The sequence below is a fragment of the Planococcus citri genome, chromosome 2, assembly GCF_950023065.1.
Source record: "Planococcus citri chromosome 2, ihPlaCitr1.1, whole genome shotgun sequence".
NCBI classification, from domain to species: domain Eukaryota; kingdom Metazoa; phylum Arthropoda; class Insecta; order Hemiptera; family Pseudococcidae; genus Planococcus; species Planococcus citri.
In genome coordinates this window covers 888,484-904,046 of record NC_088678.1, presented here as the reverse complement: position 1 = coordinate 904,046, position 15,563 = coordinate 888,484, and the positions used below count along the sequence as shown (strand labels likewise).

The window sequence follows — 15,563 nt, the reverse complement described above, 5'->3', positions numbered from 1 at the left end:
GATGCTACGAGTATCTTTCTCCACTGCGTACTTACTTGAGTATTCTCAAATCCCAATTCCCCAATACCTACAACTATCAACACAGAGTTCCAAGAAACACCACCAAATCAGAAAAAAAATCCAAACCGACGCTGAAAATGCCAACTTTATTCAAATTACTTAACGAATAAGTAAAGAAGACTAAAAGAGGAGAAAAAATTAAAACAAATTATCTCAAAACTTAATAACTGAATATAAAATTTGGTAAAAAAAAACAACTATAAATAAAATATTTCGCGAAATGATGTACATTCCGGTAAAATAAAATAACATAATCGGAACGGAATACTAAAAAAAAACAATACATTTACAGTAAAAAATACGTAAACATCGCACAAAATAATCAAAATTTTAAAACTTGAGTAACCTATAGGTAGATACACTACACTAAATAAAACAATAAGAAAAACAATGGAGAAGAAATAAAGGCACATTCGTTTGCACTTGAAATTCAAAATTGTAAAAATTGAACAAATTTTTGATATCAAACAGTCAAATATTCTCTGCATTGCTCAAACGGTGTCTTCTCGAAGTAAGTCTGAGCGATGGTCTAGGCTTATACAGGTCACTTTCGTCGTAATAACAATTCATTATACTTTGTTTACGTCTCTCTTCAGCGGTCTTCGTATCGGTTGCTTTTTTCACTGGTGGATCTGCCGTTTTCCTATGGAAACCAAGTGTATCGATTACTATACAAATTAATATTCGAATAAGGTCAACTAGAGGGATGGAAATTTCCGAAGATGATAGGGGTGTTTTTTTTAAGAGGTTTGTTTTCAATGACGGCCACACACTCGCAGACGAGAGGGGAGGGATATGGATGGAAAAGTTTTCAATGACGATAGCCATTATGTATAGGCATGCATTTGGACTTACGTAGTAGCAGCGCCTTCGCTGGTGCTTGTTTCCAACGTATCTGTGTTTGTATCGTTATTCAATGTAATATTTTCTGTAATTAAATAATAAAAATTAACGAAACAGTTTCATAAAGATGTGTACAGTTTGAGCAAGTGTAAATTTTCAGTAAGTACTTGTTTTATTCTTGGGTTGCGCTGCTGCTACAGCTTTCGTTGCTGCTGCTGATGATACTGGTGTTGCTGATTCATTGGTACCTTTCGAATGCGTACTACTCGTTCCCATTGAAGATACCTGAAATTATATCAAATCGTGATTAAATACATACAGTTCATTGAAATATCAAAATTTCGTAAAATTAGCACAAAAATGGATATTCTAAAAATGTTGAAAATTTCTACAGCTTTGAGTAGATGAAATTATCTTTAGATTTGAATCATCGTGCAAGTCCGTCAATCAAAAAAACTTCAAATCCGAACATGAGCTCGCATCAAAAATTAAAAATTTGAAAAATGAAAAAAAAACGGCGACTCTGGCTGAAAAAACCATCATCCAAAAATTAAGAAAGCTGTGCCCAATGAAGTTTATATTGAAATAAAAGAGTATAACTCACCGAACTACGTCTGCCATCCGAGCTCTCAGATTCACTCTTTTTATGGCTAGCGTTTGCAGTGATCATCTCTCCGGCTTTCTTAACCTTAGAAACTTTTTTACGAACTGGCGAGGCTTTAGTTTTTGCTGCGGCGACGTTGGCGGTGTTTTCAGTCAACCCATTACTAACGAAATCGTTTAATTGGCCTGAGGTTAATTTCATTTTGAGCGGATTGACGAACGTTCTCTTAATACCCAAAGTTTTCTTTTTCTTCTTAACAGGTTCGGGATTTATCTTACATGATTCAGGATTATCCATTTCAATACCCGAATCATCGGCGGGTTTTCGTTTTTTGTTGAGTATTTTATGATCGGCAAATCCATCAGATTCGGAGGTTTTCTTAATCCTCAACATGATGCTTTTATCGCCTAATTTTTTATTAATTATTTCCGAATTATATTTACAAGGACTAGCTTTTGGATCATCTGACTTCCTTCGTATAACTTTTGCTCCTAAGAAGTTGACGAACATGAAATCATAAGCTTCCGGATAATCCATTTCAATAGAGAGATTTTCCACTTCGAAATTATACGATTCATTCAAGAGTTCATTGGCAAATTGCATGAAATTACTGTTGTAACTCGGAGTAGGTAAGTAGCGAACTGGATCTTGAATTTGTTCTAATTGATCGCAGGCTTGCCACGTTTTACTTTTACCATCGGAGATCGACTTGATTTTAAGTTTCAGACTGAGCCCGGTGTCTTCTTCTTCTGCCATCACAGTTGGGGTTTTGTTTTCAGTTACGCGGTCATCAATTTCTTTGGATTTATCGTCGTTCTTGGTCCGGCTCAGTTGCTTAGGTAGTGGCGTTTTGGCACCGTTGGCTTTAATATCAGAATGGACGATTTTTATGGTGTCTTCTTTCGTCGAAGGTGCCTTGGCAAGCAGTCGATTGGGTTTAGATTCCTCAGGAACGTTACCCAGTTTGAAATTAGGATCTGTGTAGGAATTGGCGAGATCTTCGAGTATCAAGTTAGCTCTTTCGTCTTCGATGATCGCAATATTATTAATTTCAACGCTGTCGCATAGCTTGGTGTTGTTGTTTGCGGCACGACCGATGTTGTTACTACAAATGCGATCAGTTTCTTCATCCTTTACCGTGCAGCTTCCGTCAATCAACGAATACTGACGATCTACTCTTCTTATGTTCAATTTTACATCTGTCAGTGTTTCAATGATAGCATTGGTGAGTTCTTTGCATTTTTCGTAATTGCCATTTTTACCAAATCTTCTCATCACAAAATAGTCGACCGTTCGACGTAACTTGACTTTATACGCGGTTGATTTATCAGTATCGGTGGCAGTTTCGTTGGTGCTCTGCTCGGAGCCCTTTGATTTGAAATCTTCTTCGTATAGTTTGCGTAATTTCATAATTCTTCTAATATCGGCGAAGTTTTTAGCTATTTTTGGTTTTTTCAGGACGGGTTTTGTAGGTTGGAACATCTCGTTCATCATGTCTTCAACGTGATCATTCGATTGGCCGTTAGCCTTTTCGGGGAATATTTTGCAAGCCGAGAAATTGGCTACGGATTTAGTATTGTTTTGAAAACTCTTGTCGGGACTAGATTCGAGAATCAGTTCCAGATCGTCCACTGCGGTTTGAGTTTTGTCTTCGTGATTGGGTAATTTTTCTGAGCGATTTTTCTCGCGTTCGGAGTCGTTTCTCTTCGTTTTATGTGAAGACGAAGATGAAGACGAGTGTCTGTGTTTACTCGATCCTTTATCTTTATCAGATCTGCTCGATTTCTGAGATGAGGTGTGATGAATCGAAGACGAATGGGAAGTAGAAGGTCCGCTGCTATCGCGATCAGAAGAACGTCTATCAGTTTTTTTCTTTTCGTCGATGTTGCATTGGGAACTAGATTTTTTCAGATTTTCGTCTTTCTTTTTGCTTTTAAGACTGTCGTCGTTTTTGCTACTGCTTTTTTTGTCGTCCCTCGGTTTATCGTATTTGTGTTTGGAGTCTTCGGTTTTAACAGATTTCGAAGATTTTTTATCATCTGACGAAGAAACCTTGTAAGGATCCTTCTTACGGTCTTTGTCTCTATCATCTTTTGTAGAATGTTTCTTATCATCTTCTTTTTTACGATCGCCCCTGGAATCTTTACGATATTCACTTTTATCATCTTTCTTGATATCATCCTTCTTGTGTTCGCTTTTAGACTTACGATCGTGTTCGGAGGATTTCGAATGATCTCTCGAATGATGAGATTTATCATCCTTTCTGCTATGGCTGCTTTTTGACGACGATGAATCATGCCTGTGTCTATCCTTTTCACGATCTTTACTTCTTTGTTCGGCGCGACATTTATCATATTTACGATCTTTATCGCTCTTGTGTTCGGATTTCTTTTCGGTGTGTTTTTCTTTACTTTCGGCCGGTTTATCATCCTTGTACTTTGATTTCTTTTTGGCATCATCTAATCGATTTTTATCTACATATTTATCGTCTTCTTTAAGTGGTTTTGTTTCGATCGTTTCAACGGATTTGGTTTTAATATCATCTTCGAGAACTTTCTCAATTTTTTCAAAATTCACCTCTGGCACCTCTAAAGCTGCAGGTTCTGCAGCATCTGAAGCAATTGAATCGAGAAGTTTTTTATTTTTAACGTAATCGTCGCTATCGTCCGATGTTTCGTAATTAATAGTCGGTGTTTTTGGTATCTCCAAAGGTGATATGTGAACTTTTACTGGCGCCGGAGGAGTCGAATGCGAACTGTGAACTGAATCCACGCTATCTTCGTGTTCGGTAATGATTTTTGATTCGTCGGCTTTACAGATAATATCAATGTGGTCTTCGACTCCTGGTATCTCTGGTTCATTGGATGCTTTCTCAAAAATTATTTCGCTGAAGTTCGAATCTGCGCTACCGATAGACATGTCGTTGTCGGATTTTTCATTCGGTTCGAACGGAGGTGACATTTCATCGTCGCTGGATTCTGAATCGAATTCCGGTAATGGAGGTTCTTTCATTTCGACTTTTGGAATGTGTTTTTCGAGTTCTGATTTTATCGATTTACCTGGAAAATTTCAACATGTTTTTTTATCAAAGGGGAAACAATCAGTACAAAACGATTTGTTGAAAGTAGACCAACCTGAATCTTTAATATTATCGAATGGTTCGAATTTGATACTCGATGATTTATCACGACTGCGTTTATCATCAGTTGATTGCATTTTACCAGCGGAAGAGTCATTTCTTTGATCATCCATTTTAGAGTATTTGCGAGACCCATTCGTACAATATTTTTCGGCGTCTTTTTTCGTGTCATAAATATCTACTGTAGAAAACCCAGGAACACCGCTATCAGGTACATCTCTGAAGAAACTTTTTTCATTGGACGATTTAGTTTCTCTTTGACTAGGAGTATTATCGATTTCTTGATGTATACCCAAATATTTATACAACATATTTTCAACTTTCGGTACTAATACTGTATTGATACGAGGGTTCACTAGTTGATCGACAATAATAGCGATCCCAGGTTCAACGAAACTGCACCTAAACACAAAGAAAATAAACAGTTTACTCGAAATCGGAGATTTTTCACGACCATGATGAACTATATTGAAACACATACCCGTTCACTTGTCTACGTATATTTTCTCGAGTCTGATTTTTATGCAGATCTGGACCCCATTTCACTTTGGAAAGAAATTTCGATACTTGAGTATCGGCTCGATGGCAGAGATTTTGGTAAGCGGGCTACGGACAAAAATTAACAGTGTTATGATACAAAAGTTGATGATGAAATCTCGGCGCAAACTTTTACAGAGTTTGGACGGTACTCACTTTGGTATCAACATCAGCGATACATTCTTTTCTGATTTGATCAAAAATTCCTTGCGATTTCAACTGAGTTACTATATTTTTAATTAGTGTCGGATCTCCTGGTATATACTCCATAGTAGATTTTTTTCGTACTCAATATTTAGGGTTCATTCTACTTCACTTGTGCGGTTCTTGTTATACTACCTGAAAATATATTGAAAAAATTATTTGGGTGAATTCACGTACTCGTTTGTTACTTCTTCTAGAGCGGTAATTTAATTAAATTCCAGTTTGATCAATAAGATAGAATGTTGTGTAAATGCGTCATCGGAAACGAACGATCTCAATGGTAAATCTACCACTAGCCTTATTATAAAGATTTTTGGCGATATTTCTTTGAGAACAAAAAAGCAAACCCGTTTAGATATGTAAACTGCTGAAGCTCAGTTTATAGCTCTCTCTCAGCAACTTGCAAAGAGGTGGTTTGTATCAAAGAGATGGCGAAAAATTTATTAAAATTGGAAACGATTCCAATTAATTATTAAGATAATTTAGCTGCCATAAAGACGGACAAACCTGAAACTTTGCTTCCCTTGCGTAAGGTTCGAAGCTATTAAAAGAAATGAAATAACCAGTAAGTGAATACCATTAGCCAAATGGCTGATGGTTTCATTAAACCACTAAGAAGAAATGATGAATTCATTACCTTCCAAATTTTATTAAAGAAACTGAACAATTACAGACGCTTACCTTGCATAATGTATTCATTACAGCTTTCGGGTTGAATGTAAAAATTTGATGAACGGTGTTCACTGAATCACTAGAGTAATAAAAAGAAGAAGCATTACGATACTAAATGACACAAATAATGATTTATTACACTAACGAATATTACTTTATATTTACCTCGCATTTTATTAAAGGTTAATTCAATCAATCGATAAAATTCAAAACGGTATCAAAACTTCAAAATTATCAATTAATTTTTCGTAAAATGTTTATTTTCACAGAATACGAACATGTAGGTTTGTTCGTTTTTATTACTCGGTCTAACCGGGTCTACACTTTCCTTACTCTCCTTACTCCGCTCTCCACTTTTTACCCCTGATTTAACCAAAGACCTATAACAGGTCTCTGGATTTAACCTTACCCGGGTAAGAAACCTGGTTAAAAACGAACAAACCTTATGCGTGTGCCCGATGATTGTGTTCGTTCGGTGACTTTAGTTACTCGTTCACTTGCTAGGAGCGCTCTCTTGACGTTACGTTACGTCGTTTGGTCGCATGGTCGCAACGTACCCGTATTGTGGAATCCAAATCCATGACGTGAGGGATTCACTCGTCACGTTATCTCTCTTTCCCGCAACTTCATTTGCTGGTTCGGTTCCGGGCTTTTGGAATCCGTGACAACACTGGATAAGGTTTCCGTTTCCGCAGTTTCCGCCGCTCCTTGCTGCCCCCCACTCCTTTCCTATTAATTTCGTCATGAAAACAAATTGCTGATAAATAAATTGATAAGATAGGATAGGATAAATTTCAATGACGACTGTCGATTATTTATTACATTATTTTTGTTTTATTACAAATTGGCGAAGAAATTTATAGTGCATAAAAAGAATCTACTCGCTGCTGTGATCAAATTGTTATACGAAACTCCCAATTTTTTCGAAAGTTGATTAGGTATTGATTTCTTCAGATCTCTGTCCGATATGTCAAGTGCCACAGGAGAACCGAAACCAGAAAAGATACTGAAGAAAAGAACCGAGTTGCCGATTTATACCGAAAAATCGTTGAAATCTGTTCAGAATAAGTAAATAAATAGTTTACTTGTGTTTTCAAAGGCATTCAATTGCGAGAACAATGATTCATTGCTTGATACTACTTTAATATTTTATCACAGCGATGAAGCTAGAAACGAATTGATATTACATGGTGTGCAGTTATTCAGATCAGAAGGTTGCAAATTGGTGCGCTCAGTACAGTCAGTATCCGATAGATGCTCTACTTTTTTCAGAACCGGCGTCGCTCATGCCACATGTAATACAATCTTGGTTTTGAAAAATTGATACAAATAACTATGTATTTTACTAAATCTAATTTGACTTTGTTTAGCAAATTACGTGACCACGGTGGATTATCTTCGTGAAGATCGTAATATATTGCAACGAATTGGAGCAATCAGTGGAGGAGTTTTATTCGGCTACATTCTCGGAATAAGGAAAGGATTCTTTAAGCGTTTATTGTACACAACTTCGGGAGGCATTTCTGCTGCAGCAATTTGCTATCCTAACGAAGCTGAAGAATATTTGAAACATTCGTCGCAGTTGTCTAAAAAATATGCGATTATAAGTTATCACTTTTTAAATGGAGGTACCATAAACCATGACATTTTGCTTTAAACCAATTTTTGAATGAATTTCTAAACATATGATTTCTTGTTACAGTTTCGAAAGACCTTACTGGTTACGAATTACCTACATTTCCTTTAAAACCCGCGAGTCAGGAACCACAGGTAAATTGACTACAAATCTGTATTAACATTCTGGTCTATTATTTCATCTGTTCTATTTCAACTTCTGATCTTGACGTAACTTCAATTTCAAACAGGAATCTTCGAAGAAAGATTGAGATGATTTTAATTCGTTTTGTGATGTGACTGCGTGAATCGGCAATCTTTGAGGAACCGTTCAGGATTTTTCATTAGGTAGTCGGAAAAAGAAGGTTTATTTAGGAATACAGTTGTATGTACATACTTTTGCAAGAGAATTTGTTAGGTATTATTTGTTAAACTGTGTATCACTACCAATTAAACTATCGTATCATTTATTTTATGTGCAATTTTTTTTAAATGACGCTTCGTATGCCTACTGAAACGATGCTTCGCTCCGTAATTTCAGTAAAAATAAAAATATGAAATATGTATTTCCGATGAGTGGCCAAAAGAAAACCCAATTCAAATTCCAAAATATCGATCATTCTACATTCTACTCGTAATATTTTAAAAACAAATTTCTTGATTTTTTTTGTTGAAATTTTCAACTTTTAATTATGTTTTGAGAAAAATTTGTAGATTTTGAAATGAGCTTTGCCAGGTTATTTAAATATATATTATTAAATCAAATCAAATTCTGAAACTGAACTGGAAAATTTTTACAAAAATTTAGTCCGATAGAAAAATGACGCGAAATAAGTTACCTACCTAGTACCTACCCAGTTCGACGTAAATTCTTTTGAATTCTAACAGCAGAGAGTATCGAAGTAAGGAGGTGAACTCGAATGACAAATTGAAAATTGTTTTCGTTATTTCGTAAAATCCGTTTTAATGGAAACACACAAATTTACACAGCGCAAAAATCGTACTGAAGTACACATCATCAAAGTGATAAGATAAAAACGGACAAAAATGACGCATAAATAATACTGTTCTTCAATAACACAAATAGTCAGTAGGAATCTACTTCGATAGTATTGTGCACCAGACACATACAAATACACAGCAGAAAATCAATACTGCATTTGCTACGTCCACCATTTTGTATTAGGACCAGTCCCTGCAGAAATTTGTGGCGTTTGCCAGGATAGATTGCAGTCAAAGTTGGCATAGTTATCCGCTGGTAATGCGTGTTCAGTAGACATATTTTCAAACATTGTTCTTTTATCCATGACGGGAGGTCGGTAAAAGCCAGCTTCTTCGATTTTTCGTTTCTTTTTGATATTTGGATAGTACTGCGTCGTCGATAATCGCTCTGGAATGTTGACTGGAAGATTGCTCATAGTTGACGGCATGCATTTAGCGATATTCTGATGATCGAGAGGTATACCATTGTGCTGAATATTGGGCGCTATCATATGGCTTGACATGATCGTTAACGTGTTGGGTTGCTGATGCACCATATTCTCGATTACCGGCGAACTTGTGTTGGTAGGTAGAGGCGTAGAGGGTACCTGGGACTGGTCCGAATTCATAGTTTCACTCAGTACCTCGAAAGCTGAATCCATAATTTTAAGCAACTGAAACAGATATGAAAATGGTTTAGTTTATACCTGACAAGACATACGTACAACGATTCGCTAAACCTGAAAGGCAAAATACCTGTTGAACCGCGGCGTCAGACAGATGATCAATTTTCGTTACCCAGAAGTTATTAAAAACGTCGATTTTCTCTTTTAATTTTAAACGTTCTTGTTGAGCTTCTTGCTCTCGTTGAAGTTCTAAATTTTTCGTCAAAAAATTAATAATATCGCTTTCTTTATGTTCAGTGTCAGTCGGCTCCGGCTCCGGCTCCGGCTCCTGCTCCTTTGATATTTCAGTTTTCTCTTTGCGTTTTCTTTTCACCGAAGGACTACCGTTGCTGATAGTTTTCGATGCTCTTTTATTTTTCTGAACAGGATGCAACGATAAAGACACGGAGTGAATATGTTGACACATAGTACCGTATAAAAGGTAATCGTGACACGTGCATGAAAACATATGCAGACAAATACTGCAAGCCGAACACACAGCACCGCAATTTTCCGAACATTTTTCCGTTTGTAATTGTTTTACAGTGAAATATTCGCAAGAATTAGAAGGCGATTCGAGTACCCAGCTCGTAATTTCACCGTAAGTGTCGATATTCTTTTTAATTTTCTCTCGATCAATTTTTTGACCTTTTTTATGCTGTTTTTTTATATGCCTCTCGGTATTGTTCAAACGAAACGTATTTTCAATGTTGACGAGATCTTTTCGTTTTAACAAATGAATTCTTTTACAAAAATTCGTTCCTTCTACTGATTTATCGGCTTTCACAGATTCTAAAATGGAAGCTATCGAAGCCCCTTCTCTGAGTTTGTTGGCCAGAAATGTTCTTTCACTGGCTGATAAGTTCACGTGCACCACATCCGGCGTATGCCAAATGTGAGTTTTATAATAAACTACTTCGTGTACGTCGTCGAGTTTTTTAACAGTCAGATCTATACCAGCCGTGCATCTTTTACCCAATTTACAGGTTCCTTTGATACGAAAACTGCGTTTGCCGTTACCATGACCAGAATAATGTCCGGAACGATGACACTGATAAATTAAACGTTGATCTCCGTTTATTAGCGTATGTTTTCCGGCCTCTTTAATGAACAGGCAAACGTTTGTTTTCTCTTCTTCTTCCTTCCACGCGTCGAATTCTACAGAAATTGAAAAAATATATTAAATTTCTACTGGAGGATTATTATACGGTTACAGCTTCAACTTAAAATATGTCACTAACCTGCTTTCGAATTGAAGGTTTTATTTTCGATATCAATTTGCACTTGGTGCTCCTCAGTAAGATGTGTCCTCAAAGCATTTATGAAAAATGATCGAAATTTACAACTTTCAACGATACAAAAACAATTGCCTCCTTCCTCGTCTTCCAACCCCTGGGAGTGATACTTAATCAGATGCCGTTTCAAGTTTCTTTTGTACGCAAATTCTGTCTCACAAACGCGACATTTGAACGGTGCGACTCGATTCTTATCCTGTTTATTATCTAGAAAATATACAATGCTAAGTTAACGAATCGAGCGATACATCTAGTTGCTAGAAATAAAAATCGAATTTACTTTGAAGAAACGGTTCCGGTTCCAACTGGTGAATTTTTTTAATATGTTTTTTTAAACAATTTTTATCTGAGAAGCTCTTTTGACAAACCGAACAAATGAATTTTGGTCTTTCAGCAGGCAACTCAAATTCTGGGAAAAAATGTGTATCATCGTGTATGCCGATTTCTTCATGTTTGTCTTTTTCATGCTTGATCTCCACTGCATCAGAAGCCAACGCGGCATTTCGCGAAGATCTCCTTTTCATCCTGGCTATAAAATGATCTCAGTTGCGGTTTTTCGATGTTCTTTAAACATGGTACATCACGCACTCCTAAATTGGAGCTCAAGAAAAATAATTCATGATTTAAAACTTGAAATGATGAGAACTAGTAAATCGGATTTGAAAGATTGATAAAACCAATACAAATTAATAAAAGTAAAAACTTGGAATTGAAAAAAATTTGAAAACCATTCGATGTGAAAACAGTGAATAGTGAAACCGAAACTTGATTTTCTATTATCAAAACTCGAAATGAAAACAAAAATTTTTAGAGAGGGAAGGACGTGCAGACAAAATCTGGACAAAAGACTACAAAAGACTGGAGAGATGGTTAGGTGGGGATGAAAAATTGAAATTTTTATTAAAATGCTGTTGAAAAACGATAAATTATAAGTCAAAATAAATTATTTTTTCGCTGATAAGAATGATAAAGGACCATAAACAAATTATTGAATTTTTGACGAAATTTGAATATTTTTTGACCGATTTTCCTAGAGAAAATTGAAATTTTTGTCAATTGCTGTTTGGTCAGATGGGTTTTCAGTAGTTTTTGGTTCAAATTTTCACACTCCAGAAGAGGTCGTCTTTTTTGCACTTGTAAGTACGTATTTCTATTATCTGAAAATTGAACAGGTAAGCTGAGCGATGTTCATTTACCCATAATTCCATTTTTAGGAAAATCGCTCATTACAAGTGCCCAAGATGGTGAGCCACTTTGACGAAAAAAGTGGAGTAGTACCCTGCGGAACTGAATGGGGAAGATGGTGGCAAAACGTTGATGAAGTTCACGTCGAGATCATATCATTCAAAAACTTAAAAGCTAAGGATGTCTCGATAAAAATTACACCGAGCACTATCAAATGTAGTTACTTAGGAGAAATTATCTTAGAAGTAAGACGCGGTTTGTAGAATATTCTTCATTTTGTCAAGAGCTATTTTCTATAAAAACCTATTTTTAGGGTAAGTTATTTCGTCCGGTTCATGCTGATGAAGCAGTGTGGACTATAGAAGATAATGGCTCTTTGTTGAACATCGTTCTTCCTAAAGCTGACTACGCCGCCAAAGAAATTGTATGGGAAGCACTCACCGCCGATGAAAAGTATCATGCAGATCCTGTCACGTTGCATGAGATGAGAAAAAAATTAGATTTGGAAAAGTTTCAAATTGAGGTAGCTATTGTGCCATTTCCTTTCATCGTTGCGTACACTGGACTCATCTAATTTTCGGTATTTTTGTTTTTTGTTCCTAGAATCCTGGATTCGATTTTAGCAATGCAAAGCTATCTAAAAGCTATGATAAAGCTCCGGAGCAGAGTTGAATGAATTCAATAATGCGTATATAGCATATGATTGAATATAATTGTTTTATTGGTCCTTGATGAAAACGAAATGAAGAATGGTACACTGGCAGTGGTACAAATTTTGTTCGATTTGATGTGATTCAAATAGAAAATTGTAAAATTCTAACGAGCCTACAGTGTAATCTAAGAATATTGCAATACCTATACATACTTTTATGATGATTTTATGTATAAGGTTTTGTAATTACAATATACTGAAGATGAACCAATTTGCGAATCATTATTTATTTTCTTTTTCACTCTTGTTTAAAATTCCGCTCTCTTTTTCTTGTTTTTATCAATTTTTTCTCTTTTCTCGTCAATAACTTTTCAGTTTCACTCATGTTCATGACCAGTCAAAAAAGAAAACAAACCCCGGAACTGATAAGAAAAATGAACCTTATCACTTGATACGATCGAAGAAAATTGAAATCATTTCATCACTTCTTTTTAATTACAAATTATTATTTTCTAAATTTGAAACGTTCACAGTTATTAGATATGTGTTCAACGATTCAAAATGGCATTACCTTGGAAGAGTAAGCTTCTTCTGAATATTGTTGTTCAGCAATGTTGTATGGTGAATCGTTATCTATGCACCTCTGAAAATGAAGTTAGAGTAAGATTTGCCCCTAGTCCTACAGGTTTGTATGAAACTATAAATTTCGGTGATTAAATTAAGCTCGCTTCATCACCTTTCTCTCTTTTCCTCTGTTCACATTTTGACCCAACATCTCACATGTTTACAGGATTCCTTCATCTTGGTGGTCTAAGAACAGCTCTATACAATTACCTTTTTGCCAAAGCAAACAATGGCAAGTTTATTTTGCGGATAGAAGATACCGATCGAACAAGATTAGTTGACGAAGCCGTTGAAAAAGTAGAAAATGACTTGGAATGGGCTGGTTTAATACCAGATGAAAGTCCTCGTAGAGGTGGTTCGTATGGACCCTACTTGCAATCGGAGCGATTATCGCTGTACCAGTACGTTCCACTCAACGTTTTTTTAAATCGCGTATGATTCGCATCTACTTTCATTTTAGAGTAACCTCGACATTTTGAACTAAATTTCAGAAAAGAAGTTCAAAAGTTATTGGAAAATGGTACCGCGTATTATTGCTTCTGCAGCGATCGACGTCTGGATTTAATGAAAAAGGATGCTATTAGACGACGCGAAGTACCGAAATACGATAATCGTTGTAGGAACTTATCCGAACAAGAAGTACAAGAGAAATTGAGAAATAGCTCCTCGCATTGCATCAGATTCAAAGTAACAAAATGTGCAATTTTATAATTTTAAACGGACATCAGTAAATACCCCGGTACACTGTTATTTATTCCGGTTGATTTAATCGACAGTTGACACCGTTTCAAGAGCCGGTGGAAGATTTAGTTTATGGAAGTATTGTTCACGATGTTGCAGCAGTGGAAGGCGATCCTATAATAATAAAAAGTGACGGTTACCCTACTTATCATTTCGCCAATGTTGTTGACGACCATTTTATGAAAATCAGTCACGTTTTGCGTGGTGTCGAATGGCAATCGTCCACACCAAAACATTTATTGTTGTATAAGTTAGTATAAATACGTAATTTCGAAAAAGTACTTATTTTAAGTGATGAATAAGCTGATTGATTTCACGATTACAGAGCATTCAACTGGACGCCTCCTAAGTACGCTCATTTACCATTACTCATGAATGACGATGGCACGAAATTATCGAAACGAAACAGCAACATGACTGTGGAAGCGTACAGAAACGATGGAATGTACCCTTCCACTATTCTCAATGTTATCGTTTCTGCCGGAGGAGGGTTCAAGACTGAAGCTCATGCCAAACTGAAGCTCAGAGAAGTTGACGAATTGATCTCCAAGGTGAACTTCGCCGCACTGATAATTAAAACCGATGGAACTCTCATAGGTATAACGAATGAGAAGAATAAATCTAATATTCATTCTTTTGAAACAGTTCCAGTTGAAAGCAGTCAATCCTCATAATTGTCAACTCAAATACGAACTGTTGGATGAATTGAATCGCCTAACGATTAGAAAAATGATTACCAATGAAGAAACATTGAATCAATTAGTCACCGAATTGAGAAATTTAGTTATTAATCAATTCGCAGGAAAGTAAGTACCTTGATGTATCGGCAAAATCACTTGCCTAATCTGAAGCGATCGATTTCTGATTAATTTTGAAATTATTTTAAAGGCAAATAAATGAATCATCACTAGACAATGACAAGTTGAAGCAATTATTAGTGTGGAGCAGTCAAAGAATTTGTAGATTATCGGAACTCGTTGGAAGTAATTACTCTTACATATGGATTTTACCTTCAGAAGATGCTTTATCAAATCTAGAAGAAAAGTATTTCGGTAATGCAATCCACATTATTATTAATTTATGGTTGAAGTTTATATATTAAAATCACCCTGCTCATCGTGAAGGTTTTCGAAATGGATAGATCTCGGTATTGAGTAAAACTACATATGTATGTAGGTACGCACTTTCTGCTTCATTAATTATTGAACTATTGCTAATTTCAGAATTATTGAACCCACTCGTTAGTCATTTCAAGAATGCAACTGATTTTAACGAAATACCGTTCACCAAATATTTCAAACAATTTGCTAAAGAACATCAAGTTGAATACGGTCCTTTGCTGAGATTTTTAAGAGCATGTTTGAGCGGATTGACGGTAATTATTACCTACATAAATCATGTTGTGTGAAATTTCTCGCGGGTTTTTTATTGTAAATTTTTATTATTTCAGCACGGACCTAGCGTTGGTGAAATGATGATTCAGTTGGGACAATCGAACGTAGTAGACAGATTGCAAAGAGCTGAAAACTATTTCAACTCTAATCGCCATCAGCAAGCAGATAATGTAACGTTAAAAAAGTAGTAAAATTAAATATTTCGGCGACTTTTTCAGTTGTTTTTTTTTCACCTTGGTTTAAAATTAGGAAGGTAAAAAATGATCAAATGTGCAATTGCACAAGATGTTTGAAGTAAAGGAGAGAGGTTGTATACCGCGTTTTTGAGATGAAATTATCAGAGGAGGCAAGGA

At 35.9% G+C, this 15,563-nt stretch overlaps 5 protein-coding genes across 6 annotated transcripts; 3 read left to right on the top strand and 2 right to left on the bottom strand.

Moving 5' to 3' along the window:
• Window positions 1–127: 127 nt before the first annotated feature.
• Window positions 128–6,494, bottom strand: LOC135833871 (titin homolog). Its single transcript, XM_065347678.1, has 9 exons — window positions 6,225–6,494; window positions 6,069–6,138; window positions 5,340–5,522; window positions 5,128–5,252; window positions 4,642–5,048; window positions 1,508–4,566; window positions 1,071–1,188; window positions 916–988; window positions 128–703 (listed from the first exon to the last, which is right to left on the bottom strand). Exons 3-9 carry the CDS (start codon window positions 5,451–5,453, stop codon window positions 532–534), a joined length of 4,068 nt encoding a protein of 1,355 aa, XP_065203750.1. The 5' UTR covers window positions 5,454–5,522; window positions 6,069–6,138; window positions 6,225–6,494; the 3' UTR covers window positions 128–531.
• A 320-nt stretch (window positions 6,495–6,814) lies between these two features.
• Mic26-27 (MICOS subunit 26/27) lies at window positions 6,815–8,143 on the top strand. Its single transcript, XM_065347699.1, has 5 exons — window positions 6,815–7,127; window positions 7,218–7,354; window positions 7,430–7,687; window positions 7,762–7,829; window positions 7,925–8,143. The coding sequence occupies exons 1-5, from the start codon at window positions 7,027–7,029 to the stop codon at window positions 7,943–7,945; spliced, it is 585 nt and encodes a 194-aa protein (XP_065203771.1). The 5' UTR covers window positions 6,815–7,026; the 3' UTR covers window positions 7,946–8,143.
• Window positions 8,144–8,608: 465 nt separating this feature from the next.
• LOC135833878 (uncharacterized) lies at window positions 8,609–11,393 on the bottom strand. Its single transcript, XM_065347689.1, has 4 exons — window positions 10,895–11,393; window positions 10,561–10,821; window positions 9,411–10,477; window positions 8,609–9,328 (listed from the first exon to the last, which is right to left on the bottom strand). Exons 1-4 carry the CDS (start codon window positions 11,136–11,138, stop codon window positions 8,837–8,839), a joined length of 2,064 nt encoding a protein of 687 aa, XP_065203761.1. The 5' UTR covers window positions 11,139–11,393; the 3' UTR covers window positions 8,609–8,836.
• A 203-nt stretch (window positions 11,394–11,596) lies between these two features.
• LOC135833887 (nudC domain-containing protein 2-like) lies at window positions 11,597–12,722 on the top strand. Of its 2 annotated transcripts, none has more exons than XM_065347702.1 (4): window positions 11,597–11,750; window positions 11,829–12,044; window positions 12,113–12,322; window positions 12,403–12,722. In XM_065347702.1, the coding sequence occupies exons 2-4, from the start codon at window positions 11,856–11,858 to the stop codon at window positions 12,469–12,471; spliced, it is 468 nt and encodes a 155-aa protein (XP_065203774.1). In that variant the 5' UTR covers window positions 11,597–11,750; window positions 11,829–11,855; the 3' UTR covers window positions 12,472–12,722. The 2 variants fall into 2 exon arrangements, with proteins under 2 accessions (XP_065203774.1, XP_065203775.1); XM_065347703.1 differs by having other exon boundaries at window positions 11,600–11,754.
• A 156-nt stretch (window positions 12,723–12,878) lies between these two features.
• GluRS-m (putative glutamate--tRNA ligase, mitochondrial) lies at window positions 12,879–15,423 on the top strand. Its single transcript, XM_065347693.1, has 9 exons — window positions 12,879–13,136; window positions 13,242–13,476; window positions 13,567–13,762; window positions 13,852–14,066; window positions 14,142–14,367; window positions 14,462–14,622; window positions 14,705–14,868; window positions 15,040–15,191; window positions 15,267–15,423. The coding sequence occupies exons 1-9, from the start codon at window positions 13,013–13,015 to the stop codon at window positions 15,396–15,398; spliced, it is 1,605 nt and encodes a 534-aa protein (XP_065203765.1). The 5' UTR covers window positions 12,879–13,012; the 3' UTR covers window positions 15,399–15,423.
• Window positions 15,424–15,563: the final 140 nt, after the last annotated feature.

Coding starts and splice junctions, on each gene's coding strand:
- LOC135833871 (XM_065347678.1), bottom strand. CDS start 5,453: ATGGAGTATATACCAGGAGATCCGACACTAATTAAAAATATAGTAACT. Junction 4,567..4,641: donor CGATAATATTAAAGATTCAG/GTTGGTCTACTT, acceptor GAAATTTTCCAG/GTAAATCGATAAAATCAGAA. Junction 989..1,070: donor GCAACCCAAGAATAAAACAA/GTACTTACTGAA, acceptor ATTTAATTACAG/AAAATATTACATTGAATAAC.
- GluRS-m (XM_065347693.1), top strand. CDS start 13,013: ATGGCATTACCTTGGAAGAGTAAGCTTCTTCTGAATATTGTTGTTCAG. Junction 14,623..14,704: donor ATTAATCAATTCGCAGGAAA/GTAAGTACCTTG, acceptor ATTATTTTAAAG/GCAAATAAATGAATCATCAC. Junction 15,192..15,266: donor CATGTTTGAGCGGATTGACG/GTAATTATTACC, acceptor TTATTATTTCAG/CACGGACCTAGCGTTGGTGA.
- LOC135833887 (XM_065347702.1), top strand. CDS start 11,856: ATGGTGAGCCACTTTGACGAAAAAAGTGGAGTAGTACCCTGCGGAACT. Junction 12,045..12,112: donor TAGGAGAAATTATCTTAGAA/GTAAGACGCGGT, acceptor ACCTATTTTTAG/GGTAAGTTATTTCGTCCGGT. Junction 12,323..12,402: donor TGGAAAAGTTTCAAATTGAG/GTAGCTATTGTG, acceptor TTTTGTTCCTAG/AATCCTGGATTCGATTTTAG.
- LOC135833878 (XM_065347689.1), bottom strand. CDS start 11,138: ATGAAAAGGAGATCTTCGCGAAATGCCGCGTTGGCTTCTGATGCAGTG. Junction 10,822..10,894: donor ACCGGAACCGTTTCTTCAAA/GTAAATTCGATT, acceptor TATATTTTCTAG/ATAATAAACAGGATAAGAAT. Junction 9,329..9,410: donor CTGACGCCGCGGTTCAACAG/GTATTTTGCCTT, acceptor TATCTGTTTCAG/TTGCTTAAAATTATGGATTC.
- Mic26-27 (XM_065347699.1), top strand. CDS start 7,027: ATGTCAAGTGCCACAGGAGAACCGAAACCAGAAAAGATACTGAAGAAA. Junction 7,355..7,429: donor CGGCGTCGCTCATGCCACAT/GTAATACAATCT, acceptor GACTTTGTTTAG/CAAATTACGTGACCACGGTG. Junction 7,830..7,924: donor CCGCGAGTCAGGAACCACAG/GTAAATTGACTA, acceptor AATTTCAAACAG/GAATCTTCGAAGAAAGATTG.